We start from the raw sequence: 27,158 nt of genomic DNA on the forward strand, positions 1-27,158 counted from the left end.
CTCCCTGGGTAGCTGCATCTCCTTCTATAGTATTATCATCCACAGACATATGTATTGGGAGAACCAATGTTAACTTTCTGTCCCCAAGCTCTCTTTTATGTTCTAGACCCACATTTCTAACTCTTTGCTAGAAATCTCCACCTTTGATGGCCCTAAGCAACCCTAAACTCATTCTGTCCAAAGTGAAACTGCTAATTATCTTCTTTTAATAGGTACCTTCCATAATCCTAAAATCTATTAATTTCCAAAATAGAAACCTTTGAGTTGTTTTAGATTATATCTCTTTTATTTCCCCTTCCTTCTCCAGACTATTGACCCTCATCGTATGCTATTGATTCCCCTCAAAAATTACCTTGACTCTATTTTACCTTCTTTTTCAACATTCAGTGTCCCATATGTAGGCCTTAGATATCTCTTTCCTGGACTATTGCTGTATACCCTAACTGGTTTCCCTGCCTATGATACTTCTCCTTTTAGTGCATTCTCTCCCCTTACTATGTAAAAAAGTGTTTCTCAAATTTTTTAGATTCCGGAATCGTTTATACTCCTAAAAATTATTGAGGACCTCAAGAGCTTTTGTTTATATATTGATTATGTCCCCAATATTTACCATATTAGAAATTAAAACAAATTAAAAAAATATTTATTTATTAGTTATTTTTAAAATAACAGGAAACCCATTGCATGTTAACATAGTTCTATGAACTGAACTGTGTCTCTCCCCCACCTCAAATTCATATGTTGAAGCTGTAACCTCTAATGTAACTATATTTGGAGGCAGGACTTTTAGGAGACAATTAAGGTTAAATGAGGTTGTAAGGGTGGGCTTCTAATGTGATAGGATTGGTAGCCTTAGGAGAAGAAGAGAGATTAATTTCTCTCTCCACTATGGGAGGAGACATGTAAGGACACAGGAAGAAGGCAGCCATCTGTAAGCCAGGAAGAGAGCTCTTACCAGAACCTAACCATGTTGGCACCCTGATTTCAGACTTCCAGACTTCAGAACTGTGAGAAAATAAATTTCTGTTGTTTAAGTCACCCAATCTATGGTATTTAGTTATGGCAGCCTGAACTAATACACATATCATGAAAAATAATTATATTTTCCAAAACGAGAAAATTTTAATCAGAAGACTGCCATTTCTTTACATTTATTTAAATCTCTTTAATATCTAGCTTAATAAAAAGTTGCTTATTCTCATATCTACTTCTGCATTGTTGTGAAATGTTGTTTTGCTTGACATCTATGAAGAAAATCTGTTCTCACACAGATATGTAGTTGGAAAAGGGAAAAGTATTTTAATAACCTTTCAGAAGGTTGTGGATATTCATTTTCAATACAACACCAAAATTTACTGAGGTACTTTCTTAAAGTTTAGTTGCAATGTGGAATCTGAAGCTATATCAGTTAACTTGCCATGTTCTGTACATTAAAATCCCTTGGTGTCCCATTTTGAATGGGTCTTTCACTTATGAATAATTTTATAAATCATGCATTGGCCATTTGGAAAATACTCGTTCCCTGAGTTATACGTGTCTTCCAAATATTGAAATATTGTATAATTTTTTAAAATGACGTTTGTTAATATCACCACTAATCTCACAGGAAAGCCTTTAAGTTGAGAAATTGTCAGGCTCATGGTAACTGATACAAGTTTTTCAAAATTCTAGTATGTACTTGAAAGCTCAAGTTTTATCATTGGCAGCAAATGCTACTTTTTCTTCCTTGAATTTGACAGATTCACTTTGTTCAACTTTGAGAAAATATTTGCCAGGTATCTGTCTGAATAATCATAAATTTGTCTGTTAGTGACTCTTTCAAGTAAAAGTGAGATTCCATGAAAAAAAAAAAAAAGGTCAGTCCAGCTCAAAAAACAATTGCTTATACTGGAGACAACCATCATATTTGGTTGCCTTGTTTACTGGAGTGGGGGTGAGGAATCCAATGACCACTACTTTAAAGTACCAGCAGTTTTACCAACCTTTGAGTTGTACCATTAGCCCAACTTTGCAGGACTGGGACTAGTGTGAGGTTAAGTCAGGTGCTTGGGGCACAAAATTTAAGGACGCCCTTACTCTCAGGGTTGGGTTCAAATCAACAAGTTAAAAAGGCAAACAATGTCTTAGCATTTATTATGAAACGAGTTGTTACTTTGCAGTTCCATGAATGATACTTTGAGAACTGCTGATCTAACCAAAGTCTTGATATTTGTTATTTTTCTGTTTATAAACCTTTGATGGCTTCTGATTGACTAAGGATAATGTCTAAACTCTTTACATGGTATGTAAGCCCCTTCATCAATTTCCCCCAGTCTATTTTCTAGCCTCATTTACAGCTCTCCCTCTCACCTTCTACCATGTACTCTAACCTAAGTATGCTGTGTGGTTTTCTCATACTTCTCTGCTTAGAATGTTCTTCATCTGGCAACCTTCTACTTATTTTTACAGTGGTTCAAGTTTAAATGTCACAACCTTTCTAAAGTCTCCCCTAATTTCTCCAGAGCAAACTTAATCACTTCCTTTTTTTCTCTTGGAACAAAATATATCTCTATCATAGCACTTATCACACAGTGTAGGTGATAGTTTACATAACTAATTCTCATGCTACACTTAATTCAGTTAAGTTAGTTCCAAATGCTGTGGTTCCAGAAGTACAAAATGAGCAAAGTTTTTTTTGAGCACAGGTTCCAGACGTGCAGGCTCAGTGGCCATGGCTTATGGGCCCAGCCGCTCCGCGGCATGTGGGATCTTCCCAGACTGGGGCACGAACCCGTGTCCCCTGCATCGGCATGCAGACTCTCAACCACTGCACCACCAGGGAAGCCCCTGAGCAAAGTTTTAAAAGCTTATATTTTAAAGGAGAAACTGAAAACTAGATAGTCACATTGTAATATGGTAAGTGTGGTACTTGAATTGTGAACCAAATGCTATGGAGACAGAAATAAGGGAATGACTAGATTTGGTTGTACACTGCATGACAGCAGGGTGGTCCATGCCTTATTCATCTTTGTGCTATATGTGGCTAGCACTGTACTTAGCATACAGTGACTATACATGTTGACCAAATTAAGATTTAACTACATTTGATTAAACTGTCTTATTTTCCCCCTTTTTCTCTTTGTTTTTTAGAATGCAAGGTATGGAGAAATCCTCTAAATCTTTTCAGAGGAGCAGAATATAGGAGGTATTACATTTTGCTTTCAGTATAATTATGGCATTGGTTTTAGAATAAAAGTATTATGGAAAAATTTATTTTTACAAATATATCACAGCTCTTCTGGTTGGAGATACTGATATAAGGTAAAATGATTAGCCCAAGGTTTAATTGGCAGCATCTTGACTATATTTACTTTTATAATCATGAGAAACATTGCTTCAAACCATATGTTTGTGATGTAAGTATACATTTGGCTCTTGGTTTATGGCAGAAAGCCTTTTCAAAGAATTCATGAGATAGAGAAAAAATTGCAAATGTCAGCATATTCCTGTGCACATGTGCTCAATTGCAAACTTTATTTGACGATTCACTAGAAAATATCAATCTGAATGTGAATATAAATTTCATTTGTGCAACAGTACAGAGCATAATACTTTTATACTGTATTTCGTATTGCCATTCCCTAGCTACACTATTGTGTCCATTTCTCTTCTGGTTTTTATTCTAAATGAGAAAACGACTTTTGAAAAACTTATGACCAAAGATACTTTACTTTTGTTTTGGAAAGGGCTGTGTTTTACCTGGAGGTAGACTGGGGCATGTTATTTAATTCATTGAACAAGAAACAGTTTATGTCTACTATGTATTGGCACTATGCAAAATGATGGGGATACAAAATAATTTAGCAGTAATCCCTGTGTGTAAGTACTTGATAGTGTAGGACAGTCACATCCTGGGAAGCCAAAGCTAGGCTTTTATGATAGATGCCATTAGCTTATATTAAGGGATTCTGCAAGAAACAGGTCCTTGAACTTCTCACTGTGTTTATTAAAAAGTTTTTAGGCTATTCTTGTTATCTTATAGTATCTACTTCATGAAAATCTTAAAGAGAAATTTCTTATCTTAGTATAACGAACTCTTAATGCTTCTTTTTGAATGATTAGTTTGTCTTAATGTAAAAGTCTAAATTGCACTGGTAATCATTGTGGTTCTAGGAAGCTTGGAATCATATCGTAGCCAACCTTTAGCAAGTGTATAGAACTCTTTGGTATGAGCCATTTTATGGCTCAATCCTTGTTTTACTTTACTGAGTCTTTTAAAATTTACTGCTAATTTAAGTTATTGATACTGTGCATGTGTTTTTTAGCTGCTTTAAATCATTTTGGGATTAATGTAGATCGTTCATTTTTTTTATGATTTTAGAAAGTATACCAAACTTTGTTAAATGAACAAGGATTTGCTTTTTCCTTTTTCTTCATGATAATTTCTCCTAAAATAGCTAAAAACTTTAAATAGAAACTTTAAAGGCAACTTATACAATTAAATAACTTAAAATCTTTGATCACGTATATAAATAACACAATGTGCTTTTATTTTTATTTTTATTTTTTTTGCGGTACGCGGGCCTCTCACTGTTGTGGCCTCTCCCGTTGCGGAGCACAGGCTCCGGACGTGCAGGCTCAGCGGCCATGGTTCACGGGCCCAGCCACTCCGCGGCATGTGGGATCTTCCCGGACTGGGGCACGAACCCGTGTCCCTTGCATCGGCAGGCGGACTCTCAACCACTGCACCACCAGGGAAGCCCACAATGTGCTTTTAAAATGCTTTTTCTGATTATAAAATATACACATATTCATTGTTGAAAGTTGGAAAATAAAAAGATGTATGAGAAAGAAAGTAAAAAATCACCTTTTTCTACCACTAAGTAATAACTGCTATTAGTATTTCCATCCAGTCTCTCTTCTATACACATATATAGAAACAAAACTTGAACATCATAATATATAAAATTCATTATGTGTGAATTTACCACAGAATTTCTTCAAAACATGAATTTCTTCAAAAACATGATTTTTAATAGTTGTACTGTATTCTATTATATGGAGGTACCATACATAACTTACCTACTGCTCCCCTATCCAGGTCACAGGTTATATTTCACTGTTAACATTTACTCTAGAGGGATAGCTTTATATATAAATCTTTAGCCACATATATGATTATTTCCTTAGGGTTGATTTGTAGCACTGGAATTACTGAATCAAAAGGTGTGAACAGTTTTTTTTCCCCCCTTTAAGTTTTTCTTTTAATGGTGGAAAATTTCAAAAATAAACGAAAGTAGAGAGAGTGGTATAATGGAATTCCATATACCCGTCATCTAACTAGGTGTTATTTTTAAGGCTCTTGATAGATATTATCTAATTGATTTCTGGAAAAAGAAATGTAAATACCAATTTATATTTGTAACAGCAATATGTGTGAGTCCCATCTCACCCCTGACAATATATATTTGCCAATTTTATAGTTGAATAGTCAAAATTAGTTATTTTAATTTGCTATTTGTTAATTACCAATGAGATTGGATATTTTAAAATGTATTTATTAGACAGTTTGTTACCTGCTATTAATTATTGAGGGTTTTAGGGGGAAATGAAAGGTAAAATTTCTAATTTAGTAAAATCTGAAAGAAGTTTTTTTTTTGCTTTTATGCTTTGAAAACCCTTTATCATCTTGACATCTAGTAAAAAATCACTTGTGTTTTTTTCTAGTTTCTTTGTAGTTTTACTTTTAATACTTAATTCTAATTCACTGAGAATTTATTTAAGTATACTTAAAAAAGTATATATTTAAGTCAAATTGTTTTATCTTCAAATTCAATTTTGAAGCACTGTTTGTTGAATAATCTACCTTTTCCGTTTTGGTTTTTGATGTTTTATTATTGTACTCTGAGTAGTTTGGATAGGTTATCTCTTTTGCTTTATTGATTATAATAAGCTTTTGAAACATCCTGAAATAAGATTTGTAGCAGTATATTTTTGAATTTTAAAAAGTATCTGTTGTAGCAGACAGATGCTCTCTCATGTTCAATTTACATATTTTATTGTGTTTTGGTAAAGATACACTTGGGTGACTGGTAAAGAGCCACTTACATACTATGACATGAATTTGTCAGCTCAGGACCATCAGACCTTTTTCACCTGTGACACGGACTTTTTACGTCCTTCAGACACAGGTATGTGTCATAATCTGTTCTTGGGGTAAACAGTAGTCATAAAAATTATTTTTAAAGTTTTTTAGAGTTATTTATTATACAAAGTTATTTGGCTTGGAGTTTGCATCATTGATAAGAAACCCAGATTAAATTGAAACTAATTATGATTGTAAACTAGGTTATCGTACTTTTTTGTCTTTTATAAGATGAAATTTAAATTCTTTATAGAATTTAAAGTATTTTACAAAAATTAATTAAATTGCTTCTTTTATTACTTAGAAAACCTTTCAGATCGAATACAGCAATTGCTTATACAGAGAACAGTGTACCCAGTTTTGGTTGGGGAAGTTAACACCTATAATTACACATTAAAAAAAAAAAATAAGGCAAAGTTAAACATTGGGGCACAGCATGTAGAGAAAAATGGGGTATATTTTATTCCAGTCATAAGTCAGAGATGCATATAAAGTGGTGGAAGATCATAGAAATGTCTGTGTTTAGTTCTCTCTAATCTTCTCTGTAGAAGTGAGTATAGAAACTCTTAAATGTTTGGCTTAAAGACAGGGATCTTTATCACAACTATTTCGACTGCCTTCTCCTACCTTATCTATGCTTCTACTTTTATCCTTCAAAATTAAAAGTCTCATTCTCTGGGAAGGCTTCCCTGATCTCTGCAATTCTACAGTACTTAGTCAAAACCTCACTTTTATAATAATTTTAGTTAATTTATTCAACTGTAAACACTTACTTGTTGGTTTATCATGTTGTTTTAATGTTTGTCCTCCCTAATAATGTGTGAAACTGTGGAAATTAGGGACTATACTTGTCATCTTTGAATCCTTATCATCTAGAACACTGCCTGATATACTGTAAATATTAATATTTATTCTTTGATGGAAGTATGAATGAATGAATAGCCTTGGTGTCACAGATGTCTTAAGCAATTTCAGTAATAATAGCTAACACTTGTATAACACTTATTATGCGCCAAGCACTGTTCTAAGCAATTTATATAAAGATACTAATTTAATCTTCCCAATCACTTCATGAGATAGGTACTATTATCAGCCACATTTTAAATGTAAAGGAACTGAGGCAAAGGGGAGACAAGTAACATTTCCTAAATCACCTGGCTAATAAATGAAAAAGCTGGGTTTCAAGCTCAAGTTTAGCTCTTAACCACTATACTATTACTGCTTCTACTCATCACATTGATAGGCAGAAGAAAATCACCAACAGTTACGGTCTGAAAAACAGCCAGTTTTCCAACATTGAAGTGAGTTCATTGTGCTATATCTCTGCTGTATTAAATATATTCAGCATCTGTAGTAGCAGGAAACCCAAGGATCTTTGGTATGGTTACATAAAATGGTTTAATTGCAAATCAGAGAAAAAGGAATTGCTGTATGTTTATGTGCTTAATGTTTACATTAATGGCAAAAGTATAATGTTAAGGAAATAACAGCAGTGGAAAATCAGTATTGTACGTTAACTATGAGGACTGAGGTGACTGTGGATATTAAGGCTTCACCTCCCTCTCATGGGCAGAATTGCAAACCTTGGCAGGCTTTTCAAGTAGCAGCCATGGCTATCCACTAAAGCTGTGGTCTTAAAACATTTTTGTTCACATAGCTCCTAAAAGAATTTTGAAAAACTATGTATCCCTTCACACATTTTTAACTTGACATCATAAGGTTAAATAATTGCAAAGAATGTAATTTTTAACATATTATAAATATAGACATTTAAAAATAACACTAAAATACTCTATATTTGAATGTATTTCAAGGAATCTAATGACTTGATATCCACCATGATCCATTGAAAAGTACATGAACAAATACTCTAACAGCAGTAAATTTTATATAAGTACTTTTTCTTGTTGAACTCATATCCATTCCACACCTCTGTATGATTTTATTATAATATAATTATTTTATATTTGAGAGTTTTTTAATCACACTTAAATACTTTTCCACAATAAAGTTTTTGTATAATTTTTTTTTAATTTAAGTTTCTTTTGATCATAAAGTTCTAAATGGAATCATGTACTTTATATTTTTGTCAAATCCTTCAAGCTACATATTTGGCTCTTCCAACTTTGGAAAGAGTCCTCCATATAACTTAATTGGCTGGGTGAGTTCTCATTTTCCTTCCTGTCAACTAAATCAGACTTACTTTCTGACAGAGAAGTCTGACTTCATTTTTTAATTCAAATAAACATGTTAACATGCATCCCTATGACAACCATCTCTCTTCTGAATTCAGATTCTAAGATAGAAAGATAGATAAGTCTTAAAGCCTTGCCCGTGAGCTTATCACTTGGCCGAAACAAGATTCCACTGCCTTTATTATCCCTTACTAATGCTTTATTTGCCTTATTATGAGGATACCTTCCCTTAGGAGCAATGCATGCTTTGATAGTAAGGGGAGAAAGGGTGCTGATAAATGGAACTGATAAAAATTATCACTCCCTCCCCACTCTACAATATACTTGAATTCAGAAATTCCAGGGGCCAGAATACTCTATTTCTAATGCTGAGCTTCACTGTTAAGTAAGTAAATGGCACAAATCCCTATTATAGGTTCCTTGATTAAAAATGGTTCCTCCCAAACCCAAACTTTGAATTGTCCCTTGAGGCACATGGAGATCTTTACACTCTAGGGCAACTTACCTTGGAAAGATTCAGGATGGGTGAAAAGTAAGCTTTTCTTTTGTAAAGTAGGAAAAGGTAATATATCTTTAGGGGACGCACTGAGTCGGGGAGCATATGTTGGCTAGGAAAGGAAAACCAGCATGACAGACAAATCAGGTGAACATTCTTCAGGTAGATCAGTTATAGGAAAGAGTCATATATAGCCGAAGCTTTAGAAATTGATTCTCTTAAAACGGTGTGTCCCATTTTGGTCCTTGCAAAGTTTCATGTAGTACTTCTAGAGGTATGCATAATCCCAGTTAAAGACTGAACTAAACCTTATCCACAAATGATAATCCAGAAATGGACTGTTGGTTCCATATTGATCTTTTCAGATATTCACATAAAGATAATGATTTATGTCTATAGTTTTATATTAAAAAAAGACAAACGTGCCTATACGTGTGATGTGACAAATTTCTCTTGACTCTTGTCATCAGTAATTACTAAATTAGTAGATTTTTTTAAATAAATGTATTTATTTTATTTTCTTTATTTTTGGCTGCGCTGGGTCTTCATTGCTGCATGCAGGTTTTTCTATAGTTGAGGAAAGCTGGGGCTACTCTTCATTGTGGTGCGTGGGCTTCTCATTGCGGTGGCTTCTGTTGTTGCAGAGCACAGGTTCTAGGCGCTCGGGCTTCAGTAGTTGTGGCTCGCAGGCTCTAGAGCACAGGCTCAGTAGTTGTGGTGCACAGGCCTCACGGCATGTGGGATCTTCCCGGAGCAGGTCTCGAACCCCTGTCCCCTGCATTGGCAGGCGGATTCTTAACCACTGAACCACCAGGGAAGCCCTAAGTTAGTAGATTTTTGTTGTTATTCTATTGATTTGTTTATTTAGGACAGTGAACAAACATATTCTCAGGGCCAGCCAGCAGTGTTTTTTTGGTTAATTTGCTTTCATGTTTTTGGTTTTTTTTTTCAACATTTAAAAAAATCAGGAGATTTAACATTAAACTCCAGATTTACAATTTTAAGTTGGGAAATATGGACCTGCATTTCCACTTGGCAGTAATTAGTTAGACCTGAGCTGTGACTCTCTTAGACAGTGCATGTGCTTTTAGTTCACTCATTTATGTTTTCTGCCTGGTCTCAAGGCATTTATATTTGTGACCCATGGTCTTGGATTGAATGGTAGTCTCTTCTGCTGGTTAGCCTATTAGAATAGTGTTTAACTTGAAAAATAGATAAATTTTTGATTGAATTGTTAAACTGCTTGTGTTATTTTTGAAGCATATCGAGTATTCTTAAAGAGGACAGTTGAATACTAAATGAGCATATTGCTTTAAATTATTCCTAAACCTTGTTTTAGAAGGAAGTATATTCCTTCCTCTACTTTATTTCCCCTTTCCTCATTGGCTTAGAAATGCATTGGTTGTGAGGAATAATAAGGCTGGATAGAGCATTTGAAAACATGAGAATAAGAAAAAATGCTTAATGGTGGATTAGATGACCTTACTAGAAATAGAAGAAATGCCAATGCAAATGAGATGTTTTCATGTTTTAAATTAGCAAAGATTGATACTACTCAGTGTTGTTAAGGGAGTGAGGAAATAGTCACTCTCCTGCACTGCCTGAAAAAATGTAAATTAATACAGTCTCATTGAGAGGAGTTTGGATATATATATCCAAAATCTTTTAAAAGATGCATACAGGGCTTCCCTGGTGGTGCAGTGGTTGAGAGTCCACCTGCCGATGCAGGGGACACGGGTTCGTGCCCCGGTCCAGGAGGATCCCACATGCCACGGAGCAGCTGGGCCCGTGAGCCATGGCCTCTGAGCCTGCGTGTCTGGAGCCTGTGCTCCGCAACGGGAGAGGCCACAACAGTGAGAGGCCCACATCCCGCTAAATAAATAAATACATAGATAGATAGATAAATAAATAAATAAAAACCACCCATTCTTTGGTCAGGTTTGCAAAGATAGATGTTGAAAGATGGTTATCACAATATTTCTATATTAGCAAAAAATTAATTATCCATCAAAAGAGAACTGGTTAAATAAATTACTGTATTACTTAATATGCTAGAGTACCAAATAACCATTTAAACTGTTAATAAAGATTCAGTGTCAAAATTTAACCTGAAAATATCATGTAACTTATAGAAGAGAGCCTCATCATCAAAAATGGCAAGTCAAATATTATACTTGATTTTTATGTAATATTTTAATGTTTAAGCAAAATGTTATTCTTTACCTGGTTATTATCAAATGGGTGCTGACTTGCATCAATTTGTCAAGTTCAGGAAGCATTAGCTGTCAGCTAGCTGGTGACATGTTTGATGTGAGAAATGTATTTTTGTTACCCAAGTAGAATATATTGTCTCCTTTTCTAAGCCAAGACTAATATTTTGTTTCCAAAGGAAAACTCAAACATTTTCCACATTATTCTTTCTGGACAGTTGTAGGTTTTGTTCCAAAAGCAACATTCATAGATTCTCTGTTTTTCTTATCAAACTTGAAATAGGCCAGATAGTTTCATGGATCTACTTTGTTTAGTTTTTTTAAAATTTTTTATTTATTTATTTATTTGGCTGCGTCAGGTCGGGTCTTAGTTGCGGCACATGGGATCTTTGTTGCGGCACACAGGCTTCTCTCTAGTTGTGGTGCTCAGGTTCCAGAGTGTGCGGGTTCTCTAGTTGTAGCGTGTGGGCTCCAGAACGCGTGGGCTCAGTAGTTGCGGCGCAGGGGCTTAGTTGCCCTGCGGCATGTGGAATCTTATTTCCCTGACCAGGGGTCAAACCTGCATCCACTGCATTGGAAGGTGGATTCTTAACCACTGGACCACCAGGGAAGTCCCTGTTTGTTTAATTTTTAAGAAACTTTGCTTAGTGTGAAATTTTAATTTTAGTGCAGTAAATGACAGCAAAACTAATATTGTTATTCCAGAGATATCCTAATTCAGGCTTTTCTTGACTCTTAGTAGAGACTGACATTTTCCATAAATATACAATAGTCTAAGTTAATTCCTTTTTACCCCCCTTTTTATACAAAATGCAAATTCAAACATTCTTCATGGATTGAATCATTGATTAAAAAAATACTGTGTTTTTTAAGTTTTTTTGTATATTTTTAACAGTTCCATAGAACCTTTTCAAGAGGATAAAGGAACTAGAATATTTCATAGATTATAATCTGATATCAATTTTAATATGCATTTAGATATATAAATGTTCATGTATAATGATGTAATTAACTTGATTAAGTACCATCTATGTTATTATTCATATAAATCAGAGAAATAATATTTTAATTTCCACTTTATGTGAAGCTTCCAAATTTAATGTAAATTTCTCATGAGGTTAATGTGAGCCATCACCCCAATTTCTTATTTCTTATGTTTAAGAACATGTTATTTAAATCTTTGTTTACTCTTCTAACTCATTCTTCATACGTTTTGCATGAGATACTTTATGTTTACCATATCATCTACTTTTTGAAATGTTTTTCCTACAGTTATGCAGAAGGCATGGAGGGAAAGAAATCCTCCAGCTCGAATCAAAGCAGCCTATCAAGCTTTAGAATTAAACAATGAGTAAGTTTGAAATATATGGAAAATAAGTTTGTTTTGAAGGAAACCCAGGCAAGTGATTTTGTTTCCTTTTTTCTGTTCCTAAGATACTTGGAGTCATTAATAGTCCCCTTTCTCTTTTTGTATACTAAAGACAAAATTTGCAGTGTTCATTGACATTTGTATTTTGCTTCTGAAATTGTAAACTTATCTATGCTTTTGAATAGAAATTATGCTAGAAATACTTTATAAAAAGGAGAATGCTGATCTGATTGGTGATAATACTTGATAATTAAAGAGTACTAAAATACTTAAGCCACCTGTTTTAATTTTGTTTTTCATTTAAGTCATTTATTTAAAGCATTCATTCAGTCCTGAGAACTGTAGTTGCTAGTAGGATTGGAGGCATGGGAAGGGAATTCAAAATAAGTAAAACATGGCTTTAATTTAATTTTTTTTAATGTTAGCAGCTTTATTTTATTTATTTATTTATTTTTTGCGATACACGGGCCTCTCACCATTGTGGCCTCTCCCGTTGTGGAGCACAGGCTCCGGATGCGCAGGCTTAGTGGCCATGGCTCACGGGCCTAGCCACTCCGCGGCATGTGGGATCTTCCCGAACCGGGGCATGAACCCGTGTCCCCTGTATCGGCAGGCAGACTCTCAACCACTGCGCCACCAGGGAAGCCATACAGCAGCTTTATTTTTTTATAGCTCCTTTTATCAACTTTATATTTTGAAAAAACAAAATGTAGAATCATAAGTGAACTTAGGGGCTTCCCTGGAGGCTCAGTGGTTAAGAATCTGCCTGCCCGTGCAGGGAACAGAGGTTTGAACCCTAGTCTGGGAAGATCCCACATGCCGTGGAGCAGCTAAGCCCGTGTACCACAACTACTGAGCCTGTGCTTTAGAGCCCGCGAGCCACAACTACTGAAGCCTGCGTGCCACAACTACTAGAGCCTGTGCTCTTCAACAAGAGAAGCCACTGCAATGATAAGCCCACGCACCGCAATGAAGAGTAGCCCCCGCTCACCACAACTAGAGAAAGCCCGCGTGCAGCAACGAAGACCAAAGGCCGCCAAAAATAATAAATTAATTAAATAAATTTTAAAAAAATAAAAATAAGTGAACTTAATATTTAAATGGGACAGATCAATAAGTATTAATCTAATATTAAATAAGTGCCAAGAGTAAAAATATGGCTCCAGTTGGGATTAATCAAGGAATGCCTCCTGAATAATGTGAACTTAGCATTGTCCCTGTACCCCTTCTTACTCCACTACCACAGATATACTAATCCTTATTAATAAGACTTACCCAAGGTGGAACAAAACTGGCAGTGTAGGGAACTCAACAAGCAGTGAATGAATTTTATTGAAACTCTGAAAGCTAATCAGAGTTTATTGCAACCTGGAGAATGCTTAGTCAGTTTAAAAAAATAGCTGAATTTCTGTAAGAGAGCTTTGTGGTGTTTTAACTTAACACTGACCCCATCCTCCACTCCCTAGGTCAGTGGCAGCCTTGAAGACAACAGTCTGCCTTCTGGGTATAATTCCTACTATCAAAGGAAGCAGAATGGACCTTTTTCTCAAAGAATTATGGTTGTTTACTTTGACCCATCTGGTTTCTCTCTGAAGAACCAGCTCAAAGGGCTTGCCTATATTTTGGTTAATTCGAAACTCTCCCAGCACTGACACAGCTACACTGTGGGGGCATTGTTGAAAATATTTAAAGGCAAATGTATTAGCCAGTGCTGCCAGGATCAAGGGATAACAACTAGGGCAAACAAGAGACAAACTAGAAAGCTTGGGAGGAAAGGCTGGGGAATGAGAAACTTTGCGAAATAAACGCTTTTAAAAGCTTCCACATATTCCTGGGAATCTCAGAGGCTCCACACATGCCCAAAGTTGGGCACCTGCTCAGAAAAGATTTGAGAAGACCCTAAGCTCTCATGTGTGTCTGACTTTCAGGTTCTGCACAAACAGAAAGTGAAAGCTAAGGCAGAGTTGTAAACTGCCTGACTGAATGTTGAAGGTATGCCCCAATACACACACAGAACCTATCTGCAAAGACTTGCTTTTTGTTTTGTTTTTGGTTTCAGGTGTTTAGGGTAATCTCCGTCAAATCACTGACTAACCATTAAGCTAAAGGAGCAGACACTTCACTGGTCACTCATGACAGAATACAAACTTTACAAAATCAGTTCAGAAAAGTCACAACTGTAAGCAGCAACAGTAATCTCTGGAGAGGAGGGGAAATCTGATTTCTGGAGTTGCTAGATTATAATATTTAATATTTCCAGTTTTCAACAAAAAAATTATAAGACATGCAAAGAAGCAAAATATGCCCTACACAGAGAAAAGAAGAAAATGAATAAAAACTGTCCTTGAGGAAGCCCAGACTTTGGACTTTCTAGACAAAAACTTTAAATCAACTATTTAAAATATGCTCAAAGAGGTAAAGGAAACCATGTATAAAGAACTAAAGGAAACCATGAAAATTATGTCTCACCATTAGAGAATGTCAGTAAAGAGGTAGAAATAATAAAAAAGAACTAAATAGAAATTCTAGAGTTGAAAAGTATAACTGAAATTTAAAATTTCCTGTAGAGGTTCAGCAGCAGATATGAACAGGCAGAAGAAGGAATCAGCAAACTTGATTTAGGTAAAAAATAAAAGAATGAAGGAAAGTGAACAGAGCCTAAGAAACCTGTGGGATGCTGTTAAACATACTTACCTGTGCATAATGGAGTCCCAGAAAGAGAGGGGAGAGAGCAAAAGGGGCAAAAAGACCATTTAAAGAAATAATGGCTGAAAAGATCCCAAATTTGATGAAAGATATGGATCTACACATCCAGGAAGCTCAATGTACCCCAAGTATGACATACTGAAAAGACATCCACAATGAGACACATTATAATCAAGCTTTTGAAAGCCAAAGATAAGGAGAGATGCCTGAAAGCAGCAAGAGAGAAGCAACTCATCACATATAAGTGATCCTGAAAAAGATTAAGAGCTGCTTTCTCATCAGAAACCATGTAAGGCAGTGGGGTAACATAGTCAAAGTTCAGAAAAACAAAACAAAACAAAACTGTCAGCTTAGGATTCTATGCCCAGCAACCCTGCCCTTCAAAATAAATGGAGAAATTAAGACATTCCCAGATAAACAAAAACAGAGTTCAGTGCTAGTAGACTTGTCCTACAAGAAATGCTGCAAGGAGTCCTTCAGGCTGAAATAAAAGGATACTAGACAGTCTTGACTCCACACAAAACAATAAAGAATGCCAGTAAAAGTAACTACATAGGCAAATTAAAAAGTCAATATTAATTTTGGGGGCGTTTGCAGTTCTTTTTATCTATATGATTTAAAAGACAGCTATATAAAACAGTCACTATAAATCTATGTTGATGGACATACAGTTTATAAAGTTGCAGTTTGTGACCATAACAACATAAGCAGTAGGGGGAAGAGCTATATAGGGGCAAAGTTTTGTATACTATTGAAACTAAATTAGTATTAATTCATACTAGATTGTTATAAGTTAAGATGTTAAATGTAATTGTTAACTGTTAACCACTAAGAAATAACAAAAAAAAATGTGATAAGTAATAAGGGAATCAAAATGGTATACTAGAAGATATGTATCTAACGCAAAAGAAGACAATAATGCAGGAATTGAGAGCAAAAAAAAAAGGACATATAGAAAACAAATAGGAAAATGGCAGAAACAATTCCTTCCTTATCACTAAGTACTTAAACAGGTAAATAGATTAAACTCTTCAATTAAAAGGCATTGATTAGCAGAATAAATAGGAAAAAAAGGTAGTCCAACTATATGCTGTCTACAAGAGATTCTTTAGATACAAAGACACAAAGAAGTACAAAGTAAAAGTGTGTAAAAAAGTATTCCATGCAAATAGTAATCAAAGAGAGCTGGAGTGGCTAAACTGGTATCAGACAAAATAGACTTTAAGACAAAAAGTTTTTACAAGACAAAGAATGGCATTATATAATGATAAAAGAGGTTCAATTCATCAAGGAGATATAACAGTTATAAACTTATATATGTCTAATAACAACTTATGAAGCAAAAACTGACAGACTTGAAGGGAGAAATAAGGAATTCAACAATAATAGTTGGAGACATCAACACCTTATTTTCAATATTGGATAGAATAACTAGACAAAAGATACACAAGGAAATAGAAGATTTGAACAACACTATAAAGCAACTGGACCTAACACATCTATATAACACTCTACCTAACAACATCCCAAGTGTACATGGAACATTCTCCAGGATACATCATAATTAGGATATAAACAATTGTCAATAAACTTAAAATGATTGAAATCATACAAACTATCCACCCTCACTACAGTGGAATGAAATTAGAAGTCAATAACAGAAGGAAATCTCGAATTTCACAATATTGGAATATGTGGAAATTAAACAACCAACTCTTTTTTTTTTTTTTTTTTGCGGTACGTGGGCCTCTCACTGTTGTGGCCTCTCCCGTTGTGGAGCACAGGCTCCAGATGCGCAGGCTTAGCGGCCATGGCTCATGGGCCCAGCTACTCCGCGGCATGTGGGATCTTCCTGGAGCAGGGCACGAACCCGTGTCCCCTGCATCGGCAGGTGGACTCTCAACCACTGCGCCACCAGGGAAGCCCAAACAACCAACTCTTAAACAACCAATGAGCCAAAGAAGAAATCACAAGATAAATTAGAAAAATACTTTGGAATGAGTGAAAATGAAGACATAACATACCAAAAAATTATGGAATACAGCAAAAGCTGTGAGTGATCAGAGGAAAATTTATAGCTGTAAATACCTTCATTAATAAAGAAGAAAGATCTCAAATCAAAAACTTAACTTTATACCTTAAGGAACTAGAAATGAAGAGCCAACTAAACTCCAAGCAGAAGGGAGGGAGTAATAAAGATTAGAGTGATATAAACAAAACAGAGAATAGAAAAACAATAGAATCAATGAAACTAAAGGTTGGGTATTTTTAAAAAGATCAACAAACTTGACAGACTTTAAGCTAGACTGACCAATTAAAAAAGAGAGAAACTCAGCTTACTTAAAATCAAGAATGAAACTGGGAACATTACTACTGACCTTAAAGAAATTAAAAATACTATAATAGAATACTATGAACAATTGTATGCCAAATTGGCTAACTTGGATGAAATGGCCAAACTCCCAGAAATGCACAAACTACCAAAACTGATTCAAGAAGAAAAGGAAAATCTGAATAGACCTATAACAAATGAAGAGATTAAATCAGTAATTTTAAAAATTCCAAACAAAGAAAGCTCAGGACTAGGTTGCTTCACCACTGAATTCTACCAAACTCTTAAAGAATTAACACCAGTCCTTCTCAAACTCTTCAAAGTAATAGAAGAGGAAGTAATTCTTCCTAACTTATTCTGTGAGGCCAGTATTACTCTCATACCAAAACCAAAGGAAGACATCATAAGAAACAAAAACTACAGACTAATATTCACTATGAATATAGATGCAGATATTCTCAACGAAATACTAGCAAACCAAATCCAGCAACAGATTAAAAGGATTATACACCATGACCAAGTGGGATTATCCCAGGAAGGCAAGGGTGGTTTAACATGTGAAAATCAGTCAGTGTAAGACATCACATTAACAGAACAAAGGACAAGACCCACACAATCATCTCTGTTGATGCTGAAAAAGTATTTGACAAAATCCAACACCATTTTATTATAAAAACAAATAAAGAATGTAAGAAAACTTCCTCAAACTGATAAAGGACGTCTATGAAAAACCTGCAGCTAACTATGTACTTTAGACTGAAACTCTCAAAGCTTGCTAAGATCAAGAATAAGGCAAGAAAGTCTGCTCTTGCCACTTATATTTATTATTTTTTTAATTAATTATTTATTTTTGGCTGCATTGGGTCTTTGTTGCTGTGTGCGGGCTTTCTCTAGTTATGGTGAGCAGGGGCAACTCTTCGTTTTGGTGTGTGGGCTTCTCATTGCAGTGGCTTCTCTTGTTGCAGAGCACAGGCTCTAGGCATGCGGGCTTCAGTAGTTGTGGCTTGCGGGTTCTAGAGCACAGGCTCAGTAGTTGTGGCACACAGGCTTAGTTGCTCTGCGGCATGTGGGATCTTCCCGGACCAGGGCTCGAACCCATGTCCCCTGCATTGGCAGGCGGATTCTTAACCACTGCACTACCAGGGAATCCCACCACCTCTATTTAACATTGCACTGGAGGTGCTAGCCAATGCACTTAGGCAAGAAGGGGGGAAAATGGCTTTCATATGGGAGAGGAAGAAGTAAAACTATCTCTCTTCACAGATGACATGATCTTATATATAGAAAACCTTAAAGAATCCACCAAAAAACTATTGGAGCTAATAAAAGAGTTCAGCAAAGTTGCAGGAGACAAGATCAACTTAAAATCAGTTGTTTTTTTATATAGTAGCAATGAACAATCTGAAAAGGAAATTAAGAAAACAGTTCCATTTACAATAGCGTCAAAAATGTTAAAACACTTAAGAATAAATTTAACCAAGGAGGTGCAAGACTTGTACACTGAAAACTACAAAGTATTATCAAAAGAAGTTAAAGAAGGCCTAAATAATGGAAAGACATCTTGTGTTCATGGATTGGAAGACTTATTATTGTTAAGATATCAGTACTTCTCAAGTTGATCTACAAATTCTGTGCAGTCTCCATCAAAATTTCAATTGCCCGTTTTGCAGAAATGGACAAACTGATCCTAAAATATGGAATTACAGGAGACCTCCAGTAGCCAAAATAATCTTGAAAAAGAACAAAGTAGGAGGACTCACTTCCTGATTTCAAAACTTACTATGAACCTACAGTAATTAAATAATAAGAATAGCCATCTAATCTAGATGGAATCAAATTTAGAGTCCAGAAAAAAACCCATACATCTGTGGTCAATTGATTTTTGACAAGGGTGCCAAGACCATTCAGTGTGGGAAACAATAGTCTTTTCAGCAAATGGTAACAGCTAGATAACCACATACAAAAGTATGAAGTTAGACCCTTAACACACACCATACACAATTAATTAAAAATTAAAGACCTAAATTTAAGAGCTAAAACTATAAAACTCTTAGAAGAAAACATAGGAGCAAATTTTCATGACTGTCAATTTGGCAGTGGTTTCTTAGATATGACACCAAAAGTACAACCAAAAAAGGAAAATTAGATAGACTTCATCAAAATTAAAAGCTTTTGTGCATCAAAGGATACTGTCAAGAAAGTGAAAACGCAACCCACAGGATGAGAGAAAATATTTGCACGTCATATTTGATAAGGGTCTAGTTATCCAGAATATATAAAGAACTCTTACAACTCAATGACAGAAAGACAACCAATTAAAAATGGGCCAAGGACTTGAAATGTCTGTTTCTTCAAGGAAGACATACAAATGACCGAAAAATACATGAAAAGATGCTCAGTGTCATTCATCATAAGGGAAATGAAAAACACAATGAGATACCCCTTCACAAGAGGCGTTTAACAGCAATAACAGAACAAAATAAAAACAAAAAATAGAAAGTGTTTTTGAAAAACCAAAATTTATTACCAAGTTTAAGCTCGTACTGCTCACCACACAACAGGCCAATAATCAAGAGATGAGTTGTTGGGCAAAGAATAACGACTTTATTCAGAAAGCCAGCAAACTGAGAAGATGGTGGGCTCATGCCCCAAAGAACCATCTTGCCTGAGTTGGAATTCAGTCTTCTTTTATACTAAAAGGGGAGGGAGTAAAGTCAAACATTTTCTGTTTCCCATCAGCCTCCAGAGTGGATGTGTTAATTTCTTCCTCCCTGCAGTCATTCACAGGTGGGCCTGGTCAAGATGTTTCCTGTGAGCTAAACAGAAGTATATTAGCTTAATGCTCATTACCTGGGAGGCAGGGTTCTGAGAGATGCGTCATTATATATAATTTAAGCTTATAGGCAACATCCATATAGTGATTAATTTGTAATAGAATACAAATGTTCTTCCCTATTACAGAAAGTGTAGGGAAAGATACGGAAATGTGATGTAAAGGGACATACCCCAAAGAAAATACTTGTCTTACCATTTTACTTAAAATTGCCTTGCTTGCTTTCTTTATAGCTGTGCTACTGCATATGTTCTACTGGCTGAGGAAGAAGCAACAACTATTGTAGATGCTGAAAGGTTATTTAAACAGGCACTCAAGGCAGGAGAAACAATTTACAGGCGGTCACAACAGTGCCAGCACCAAAGTCCTCAGCATGAAGCTCAACTGAGTACGTGAATTTGAACTAATTTTCCCCTTTTAGTTCCTGCAACTGCCTGTTTTATGTGTAAAACACAAAACAACAACAATTTTAAAAACTTAATACTTAAAAGTTAGCTACTTTTCATAAGAGATAACAAATCTATTCAAGTCAGCAAGACAGAAATGTATATTAGCTAGAGAATGCTTGTGGAAGGGAACAAATCTGTTCTGGTTATTGAGAGATGTGCTGCTCTGAAACTTAACAATAATTTATTTCATGTGAGAATTGGGCTGGTCATTGGAGAAACACAACTCAAAAGTATTCAAGATTCAAGAGAACCTTCTAGTGATGATAAGCAGCTATTACCTTTATCCTCACCCTTACCCAAGCAATAGTAGAGGTATATCATTTGGTTTGCTCTTCAGACAGTATATATCTCGATATAGTGCCAGGGAGTGGCCCTTCAGCACAAAACCAGCCTTACACTTGATATTGACTATTTCTTCGGTTGTTTTTTCTCCATGATGTGTTTGAGACCATATGGGGCATAGCAACTGAGGTCCTTTCTTTCCACTCTCAGGCATACTCTCCCAGTTGTGATCGAGACACTTTTACCAAAGATGTTAGAATCTGTAATGCTGCTGCTTCTTGCTATTTTGTGTGGCCAGAGGGCTTTAGTTTCATGATTTTGGCAGATAATGGGCAATAAATTGAAATATGTTTATATAATGCATTATCTCCTGGAGTTAAGTTCTCAATCTTTTGTTTGTGTAAATTAAAATTAGGATAATGTTTTCTCTCTAAACTAAATATTGATGTATATAGTATGTTTCATTAATGCATGTTGTTATAACACACAACTGTGGGAATATGTAATTTTGCAGTCTGGAACTAATGAAACTACATCTGTAAAAAAGTCATGCCATTTGTCCTTGTATAATCTCAGATATAGTTATGAGATAGTTCCAGAAATATTTGTTAGCCCTTTCTAGAAGTAGTTTGTTAGTTACTTGCTGTTGACCAAAAATTTATGCTAGCATGGAAATTTTGTTTTGAATATCTTTTGTTTGTCAGCTAAGATAATAGAGAATATTAAAATAGTAGATTGTTTATGCAGAAACTTAATAATGTTATTTCTTCCTATTAATGTATGTCTTTTAATAGTAAAATCTACTTGCCAAGTATACACAAATTACTTTATATATACTGTACTCAGATTACTTAATGTTAGAGGCAAAAGTAATTCTCTATATATTTTTTAAGCTTTTAGTATAAAAAACTTCAAACATCTATAAAAATAGAGCAGTATAATGAACCTTCATTCATTGTCCATCACCCAAATTCAACTATTATTAATATTCTTCCATTCTGACACAATTTAATTTTAATTGAACCTCCCAAGGTAAGCAAATAAAATTAACAGGTAATATGTTAATGAAGTAGCAGGTCATAATATAAAAGTGATAGTTCTGTGTCATTTGTTGTTTTTCTAAATAGGGAGAGATACCAACGTACTGGTGTATATTAAAAGAAGACTGGCAATGTGTGCAAGAAAATTAGGAAGAATAAGAGAAGCAGTGAAAATAATGAGAGATGTAAGTAAATTTGATGACTCAACCTTTATCTTTATTCCTTCAAAAACAGAATGTGTTTTAAGTTGCCAGTTAAGTTAATGCAGAATCACTATGTGTTTTCCTTTTTTTTTTTCTAACATTGATTGATTGATTGATTGATTGGCCATGCTGCCCAGCTTGCGGGGTCTTAGTTCCTTGACCAGGGATCGAACCCCGGGCCCCAGCAGAGAAAATGCCGAATCCTAACCACTGGACCGCCAAGAAATTCCCCAGAATCACTGTTTTTTTTAACTGATAGTTTTATAACAAGATATTTATTTAATATACATAGATTTCTTAGAGGTTGAGTCTCCACAGTTTTAAGAAACAAAAGAATTTCTACCTCAGTGAATTTGATTCAGCTCTGAGTTCCTTTTGTATAATTTTAATCTTTTTTCTTTTTAATATACAGTTGATGAAAGAATTTCCCCCTCTTACCATGTTGAACATCCATGAAAATCTCCTAGAATCACTTTTAGAATTACAGGCCTATGCAGATGTCCAAGCAGTTCTAGCAAAATATGATGGTGAGTGATAATTCTCTTAGTTAATAGCATGGTTAAAGTATTTTTTTTCTATTAAGTAATCATAAATGTGATCCTACTCTGGTATTTCTGTGATTTTCTCTTTGCATTCTTACCAGTCAGTATCTAGTATCTGTGGATATAAGTTGCTATTAAGTATCCTCTTTATCAGTACTTTTGGTAGCAAAAGTCTGCAAGGAGGAACTTTCCTTCTCTCAAGATGTATTCATTTTTTTATTGAGCGCCTAATGTGAGTGAGGCGCTTGGAATACAGTGGTGAATAAGAAGACATGGACTTAGCCCTCGTAGAATTTACCGTTTAATGAAACATACAGACAAATGAATAGTAGTTATATTGAGGCATAGCGTGTTAGGTGAGGTAATAGAAAAGTATGGGGTGCTATGCACTTCATTTGTTTTGGAGTGGCAGGGAAGGCTAACAGAAGTTGCTTAGAGTATATATAAGAGTAACTCAGAATAACATTTTACGATGCTTTTTAGTTACAAAGTATAATTTATTATCTCATCTGATCCTTATAACAATCTTGTGAGGTGGTAGGACAAGTACAATATTTTTACTGTTTCCGGTTAGTAAATAAGAAAACTGGAGTAGAAGAAGGTTAAGTGATTGGGTAAGGTCTTCTAGCCAGTAAGTGGCAAGCTTGAACTTAAACTTAGGTATTCCATTTGTTTGTTTACTAGTCTCCCAACAGTAAGTAAGAAGTCAATATATGTTGGCTATTTTTATTATTATACGATAACAGTTCCAGTTTACCACAAATGGATTTGGGAGAATTTTTGAGAAGCATAGCCTTTCTCCTCATTCTGAGTAAGGCATCAGCTTTTAACCCCAAGCTGGAAGCATCCTAACTAGCATAATATTTCTGGTCATATCTTTCACTGTATTAGAACACATTTAAGTCACTTATTCACACTCTCCTGTTGTAAGCTCCTACCCATTAGCTTGGGAATCTCCATGACTTGGAAAGTTTGAAATTTGTTACACTTGGAAAGAGAAGTTTATTTCTTTTAAACATCTGGAATTCTTAGGAAGTGCTTTAGAGTAGTATAGGCTCATGGAGAAATTTGTGAGAAATTCTTTCCATATGTTACTTATCAGATGTATGGCCTGCTTATGATACTTATGATGAACAAGCTTAGGGACTGAATATGAAAAATCAGATAGGACCTATTCATTAAAAATAAAATAAAACTAGCAACTTGGATATGCTTCTGTGTTTTCAGTTATTTTTATGAGTCCCCAGTTTTCACCCTTCTAGAATCCTGAAAAAGTTAAAAGCAAGTTTACTTCTTTAGTTCTCCATTTGCTGGTATAACTCTGGAATCTGGAAAGAGAGTTCTGTAGTCTTACTCTGCCAATAACATTATTTTGGTCATTCTTTAAGAAAGAACTCATATAATTAATTTCATTGTAGTTCTCAATTTCTTTTTATTTTATAAAAAATCATCTTTTAAGAAAATGTAGAAAATGCAAAAACATCAGAAGAAGAAAAAAATGAAAACCACCCATGATTATATCACCTGGACTTAACTACTATTAATTTTTTTAACATTTATTTATTATTTATTTAGGCTGTGCCGGGTCTTAGTCGCGGCATGTGGGATCTGCATTGTGTCACGCAGGATCTTTAGTTGTGGCATGCGGGCTTCTTAGTTGCAGCACGTGCACTCTTAGTTGCGGCAAGCTTGTGGGATCTAGTTCCCCAACCAGGGATTGAACCCAGGCCCCCTACATTGGGAGTGCGGAGTCTTACCCACTGGGCCACCAGGGAAGTCCTGTTAATTTTTTTCTTCCTTAATCTTAGTTTTTCTCTGTGAATAGGTGGAGTTTTTACATAGTTCTGTCTATACAATGGCTTTTTCCTTGGATAGTATTATTATAAGCAGCTTCTTATAAGCATTTGTTGAGTACTTTTTACCATTGTATGAGGGCTTTCACAGACATGGTTTAATTTAATCTCTGCTAGAAAAGTACCATTTCTCTATTTTGGGAAAACTGAGGTTAAAGAAGTTGTGCTAGTTCAAGGATGCATAGCTGGTAAATAGTAGAATCAAGATTCAGACTCAGATTTTCCAATTATATGTCCATGTGCTTTTACTACTATATTATATCCGTTGAATTTGAACTATGAATTATTCTTATTAGAAATTGTCTTAAGATATTTTTGTGATTCTTACCCAAATTAAAAATTATTATTATAGATATAAGCCTTCCAAAGTCAGCAGCCATCTGTTATACAGCAGCACTATTGAAGACAAGGACTGTTTCAGATAAGTAAGTAGTTATGAAAACTATAATAGTTTAGAAAGACTGCTAAACTCAATATTGTTTTTCATCCACTGACTTTAAACAATGCTTTTTTTTCCCTACTTCCTGCTGAATAACCCTTGATCTTATGGGGCTTAGAAGCTTCTTACTATGTGTAGTGGAAAGAGCAAGGTTTTTAGAGCTAAGTGAACTTGGATTCAAATTCAAAGTCTACAGCATACCAGCTATGGAACTTTGGTCAAGTTAATCAGTGTGAGTTTCTTTATTATCTGTAAAATGAGAATAATAATACTGTAGGGTGGTTGTGTGAGGATTATATGTGTTAAATGCCCAAAGCAATGCTAGATAGAAAGTATATCCAGTACATAGTAGCTATGATGGTAATTGTAAGATATGTGGTAGGGAAATAGGTTTCATGTTACCTGTTTTGAGATTATAATTCTGAGTTATTCTGATTTCCTTGTATTTTTGGCTGTCCTTAATGAATTTCTCTTTATTGCACAGGTAAGTTATTCAGAAACCAACCAAATGGCAACTGCTTTCTTTCACCTTAGATTACTGTGGCTTGATATGAATTAGAATGGACTGTTCACAGTCTGTGAACAGTGAAAATTTGATAAGAATGTACTTCTATTTCATGAGATTCTCTAGATGTCCCTGTGTGGCATTTCTTATTTTATTACTTTGCCCAAAGTGTGTCTTTAATGGACTTCTGAAGGTTTTCTTCACGTTAACTTGAATATTTCCATTTCTTATGCTGCCTTCCTTTATATGTTGAACCAAAGGCTTTACTTTTATGTTTAGTAGCCATTTGGCTTTGACTTTAGCCATCACCAGAAACCTCTGATTTAGGGTGCTAAATTACGATCTCAGTTAATTAATTGATTAAAATACTTATTTATTTAAATATTTATTTCTTCATTTTGTGGTTTTCTTACAGATTTTCTCCAGAAACAGCCTCCAGAAGAGGGTTAAGCACAGCAGAAATTAATGCTGTGGAAGCAATTCATAGAGCTGTGGAATTTAATCCTCATGTTCCAAAAGTAAGAAACTTTATGATAGAAATACTACATTTATTTAAGTTAATCAAATTGGTAACAGTGTATAGACCAAAGTTTGGGTCTCCATAATTTGAGGCAGAATTGTTTTAGTCTGCTATATTTTGATGCTTAGTGTTTACCCTAAAGGGGATGTTAAAAAGAATTTAGAAAGGTGGATAGGAGCAGTATTTCAGTATAGGCTTTATAATTGCTGTCAAAATAAAATTTGATGTACAATATGTTCACTTAGCTGTTCCTTTTACTATAGTTATAGAGAAGAAATAAAATGGCTTGGTCCTAATAAAAAATCATTCATATTTCAGATCATTAAATCAAATATCCTGTTACTATAAAAGCTATTTACATCTAGACAGATGCTTTTGAATGAGGGCTGGGTAGACAAAGACTGAAGACAAATAGATTAAAATAATCAGTGTTAGGAAACAGATGTGAAAGTTCCCAGAAAAACTGCTGAGTTGATGTTTATTTAGTCCCAGATGAACTGTACTCATCTCATTTGTCTTAATATTGTACACCTTGCAGACATACAGATCATTGGTTAATCTTCGTGTGTTATAACCCAAGATGAAATTTTGGATTTTAAAAACAATGCCCCAAGTTAGGGAGTATAGAGTATTCAAGAATATGCCTTTATTTAAAAGAGTAATTGTAACTGTTGATTCCAGTATAATATGTTAGTGGAATTTGGAAACTAGTAAACATTAAAGGATTAACCTCTAAAAAATAATCTCGAAGAAATGCAAGTTGTAAGTCTGTTAGAGTAAGTAAAGACAGTCAAGAATATTACTGAAATCTAAGGATGAGAGTCAACAAATATTTATGCCATTCTCTCATTAAGTGAAACTGGTCCCATAAATTTCAATAAAAATTTTAGTGTGAATTATAATACATATACAGCAAAGTGTAAAAAACAGAAATGTGTATCTTAATGATTTATTATAAAGCAAATGAGTGGAAACTACCACTGAGGTCAAGAAACAACATTGTCAGCCCCCAGAAACCCACCTGCCCTTTCCCAATTACAACTTCCTCCCTCCTGCCTAA

At 34.9% G+C, this 27,158-nt stretch overlaps 1 protein-coding gene across 9 annotated transcripts in view; it reads left to right on the top strand.

Annotated features, from left to right (window-relative positions):
• Positions 1 to 27,158, top strand: part of ST7L (suppression of tumorigenicity 7 like) — a 196,027-nt gene that overhangs the window by 8,354 nt on the left and 160,515 nt on the right. For 7 of the 9 annotated variants that reach the window (XR_009564400.2, XM_060301273.1, XM_030869038.2 and 4 more), the window contains exons 4-11: positions 3,130 to 3,184; positions 6,055 to 6,170; positions 12,298 to 12,376; positions 20,499 to 20,653; positions 22,124 to 22,221; positions 22,652 to 22,766; positions 24,987 to 25,059; positions 25,994 to 26,096. Coding sequence is in view for 8 of the 9 variants with exons in the window: in XM_060301273.1 (XP_060157256.1) it covers positions 3,130 to 3,184; positions 6,055 to 6,170; positions 12,298 to 12,376; positions 20,499 to 20,653; positions 22,124 to 22,221; positions 22,652 to 22,766; positions 24,987 to 25,059; positions 25,994 to 26,096 (794 nt within the window). In the remaining variant the exon portion in view is untranslated. The remainder of the gene's footprint in view (positions 1 to 3,129; positions 3,185 to 6,054; positions 6,171 to 12,297; positions 12,377 to 20,498; positions 20,654 to 22,123; positions 22,222 to 22,651; positions 22,767 to 24,986; positions 25,060 to 25,993; positions 26,097 to 27,158) is intronic. The other 2 variants (XM_060301280.1, XM_030869047.3) reach the window with 1 other exon arrangement.

Source organism: Globicephala melas, chromosome 1, assembly GCF_963455315.2.
Source record: "Globicephala melas chromosome 1, mGloMel1.2, whole genome shotgun sequence".
NCBI lineage: Eukaryota > Metazoa > Chordata > Mammalia > Artiodactyla > Delphinidae > Globicephala > Globicephala melas.